The sequence below is a fragment of the Helobdella robusta genome (genome assembly GCF_000326865.2).
Source record: "Helobdella robusta unplaced genomic scaffold HELROscaffold_425, whole genome shotgun sequence".
In the NCBI taxonomy this organism is placed as follows: domain Eukaryota; kingdom Metazoa; phylum Annelida; class Clitellata; order Rhynchobdellida; family Glossiphoniidae; genus Helobdella; species Helobdella robusta.
This window is the reverse complement of record NW_008705007.1, coordinates 4,958-8,262: the sequence shown is the minus strand read 5'-3', so window position 1 is coordinate 8,262 and position 3,305 is coordinate 4,958. Positions and strand designations below refer to the sequence as shown.

At 42.9% G+C, this 3,305-nt stretch overlaps 1 protein-coding gene across 1 annotated transcript; it reads right to left on the bottom strand.

Moving 5' to 3' along the window:
- Positions 1 to 183: 183 nt before the first annotated feature.
- Positions 184 to 3,065, bottom strand: HELRODRAFT_184415 (hypothetical protein; the record flags this gene model as incomplete). The annotated part of the gene is made up of 3 exons (XM_009025634.1): positions 184 to 572; positions 840 to 1,146; positions 2,076 to 3,065. The coding sequence occupies 3 exons, from the start codon at positions 3,063 to 3,065 to the stop codon at positions 184 to 186; spliced, it is 1,686 nt and encodes a 561-aa protein (XP_009023882.1).
- Positions 3,066 to 3,305: the final 240 nt, after the last annotated feature.

Genomic DNA, 3,305 nt, shown 5'->3' with positions numbered 1-3,305 from the left:
TGACAAGCCATGGTTAGGCATGCATCGTTTCCGAGTTCAACTTTTATCTATGTCCCTGGTCTCGCACAGTCAGGTATCTAGCAGCTTTATCCAGAATGCAAAAGGAATTAAATTTTTGTAATAAAAGTGAAAGAGTTTATTTTAATTAAATTTTTTTATTAAAGTTTTTATTTATTATAGTTTTTAAAGTTTTAAAATTTTATTTTTATTTATTAAAGTTTTAATTATTTTAGTTAAATAATTGCCTTCGTTAGGATCACTCGTTATATTAACTATTTTTCTTGTTAATTCGTTAATAAATAATGATGTGTGCTTATCTGTTGGTCCGAACGTTTCAATGCAAATGGGTTGAAATATTTTGCTTAAATTGTTTAATGAAACGTATTTTTCATTTTTGAAATCGGACGCTTTAAGGGCAGCAGTGCCCGCCTCAACTGAAGTGTAGCCGATATATCGGTCAGCCATAGTGTGGGGTAAGGTAACGTCCCAAGCCAGGGACCGTCCCTGAGCCCATAGGGTGATAGTGTAACCATCAGGCCTAAAGGCTCCTTCCTCTATCAAACCCATGGGTTCTTTTATAACCGGGATACCAGCCTTTTGAAAACATCGTACCAGGTATTCGTTGACAGCCGTATGTCTGGCTTGTCTTCCAGGACCTAGACGACAAGAAAGGCTATGGTATCCAAGTTCATCAACCCTTGCCCCACATGCGCATCCGTATTCGGTGACGATCTGGGCTCCGAGTCTCAAACCAAGGCTCACGCGAACACAGGAGTCATCCAATCTAGTGCCGCAGGAGGTGTTGGGTAGCGCTCTCAACCAGGCGGAGCCCAACCCACTTTTGACAGCCATAATTTTAGCCTTGTCAAAAGTAGAGCCATTCAGTTGCAGCCACCGATCAACTGATCTATTAAGACAGGGGGCGATCCAGTGTTTTTGCGAGGGGTTTTCGAGCGCAACCACATCTCCGTTGGCGCGCCACATGTCGTATACTTGCATTCTGAAGTTATCGACATAAATCCCATCCCTCGGCAACATCAGATCCTGGAGGGCCACCGTGGCAGCAGCAGAAGCCAAAAAGGCAGAAGATGCCAGCTCAGCCGCGGAACCCAAACCCAGGCCACCAACACATATAGGCAGCGTCCCCTGCAACCAATTTTTTTGATCGAGTTTTATGTTGAAGATGGACTGGAATGCGTCACGGAGGTGATCGTCAAAACTATTGAGGATCGAAACATCCAACAGAGGGGATGTTCTCAAAAAATAAACAAGACGAGGCAAAAAAGCAGCTTGTAATAGAAGGACCATTGCATCATGTTTATTGATGATATTTAGCCTTTGGGTGATAAGTTTAAAATTTTCAAATTTTTTAGCTATGGATATGTTTTGGCTTTCACCAGGAAAAATTATTGAGCCTAGAAAATCGATCTCGTTTTTTTCAAGTATTTTAATTGGATATTTAATGTTAAGTGTAATAGGTTTGTTCATATACAACTCGCATTTTTCAAAACTAAGTTTTAAACCTATGTTATTTTTTGAATTTATAATAGTATTAAGGTCGTTCAAAACGGACTCGACATCACCTCCCAATGAAATGTCGTCTAGGTAGGCAACAACAAATTGGATTTTAGTGTTTTAATTAGTGGGTCAACAGAGAGTGCAAAAAGAAGGGGACCCAGAGGATCTCCCTGCTGAACACCCTCAGCTGACAGGATCCTAGTGTCGCCGAAGAACAGGAAAAAAGGCGAGTCATAAGCCGAATAACAAAAATTGAAAATCTCCGGCAGAATGGATTTGGCGCAGTTCAACATATGGTCGCGTCTTAGAGTATTAAAAGCGTTGGAGAAATTCAATTTGAGCAAACACTGGCCATCACGCGTGCCATCCAAAAATCGTCTCACTGCATGTACCGCTCCCTCTGCCCCACCACTGACGCCGACACCCACCTGTTGTGGCTGTAAAATTGGAACCACTCTGTCTTTGACGGCTAACATGGCGCATTTTGCGGCCAAGCGCCTCCACACACACCCGACAGCTATGGGTCTGATCCCGCCGCATTTTTTCGATAGGGCCACCAGCCTTCCGCCAAAAAAGTATGGGGCCACATCAGGTGGGCAATCACCATTTAAGATCATGTTGATAAATGCTGTGATTGAATTGATGAGATCAATCGAATCTGTTTTTGAAGATGTGAGGTCTTTCAGATGCTCCGGCGTAAGGCCGTCACTGCCACCTGATGTTCCCTTTGGGAAAGTTTTTAAACAAACCAGTACTTGTTGAGATGTAACGCACAAGCTTGAACTTTCCTTGGAGGGACTTTGCTGTTTGTTGTTGGGTGCGGTGGGATGTTTAGACTTTAGAGCACGTATAATCTCTTCAGTATCAGGTGCCACGGTGTCCGTTGATGACAGAAGCTGCATCGCATTTTTTATGTTTCCTTTTTCGATCTTAGACTTTACCGAAGATATCAACTTAGATTCGGCTGATTTCTTATTCTCCAATTTATTAACGAATTCCAAGCAGTCAGCCATCTTCTCGACGGATTGTCCGCCAAAATCGTCAATCCTCTGATTGATTAGTCCAGTTGGATTATGACGTCTGCCGCCGCGATGACTTTTCCTCAAGATCATTGCTGGTAAAAAGAGCAATTTGAACCAACTGATTGAAATAGAGGGTTTATCAATAATTTCCTTTACCACTTTAGCCAGCGTCTGACCAAATTTTGTTCTTGAATGTTTGGGAATGTGATCCATTAAACAAAAACTAGCAGATTTTCTGAAAAACCTCTCTGCCATGTCGATTTTAGAAACCTGTTGCGGTGCAGCACTGCTGATCGAGACGTTGCCAACGGCATTGGCGGCAGGGGCGCAACCGGAAACGTTTCCCAATGACGCGCGTTTTGACCCGGTCTTGGGCTTCGCCAGGGAACCGGAACATTCTGAACCTTTAACCTTTCCTCCATGCCTAACCAATGCGCCATCGGGACGCAAACGAAAATGTTTGGAACATACGTGACAACGAGTGAGAGTTCTGGAACCAGAAGAGGAACTCTGGCTAGAAGCCATAGGAATACAATAAAACCAATGGAGAATACAAAAACAAACTACTACCAACGACAACTATGACTGAAGTGAAGTGAAGTGCAACGATGGGACAACAAAGGATGGCTGCAGTTAAGGCGTAAAAAAATTAAAATTAGGATGGAACTCAAAGGCTTATTGTCAATTTGATCTGGAAGTTTGAGAAGGCAGCACACCATCATGAGAAAGCACGAGCACTGACCTGCATTCACTTTTTTGCTTCAC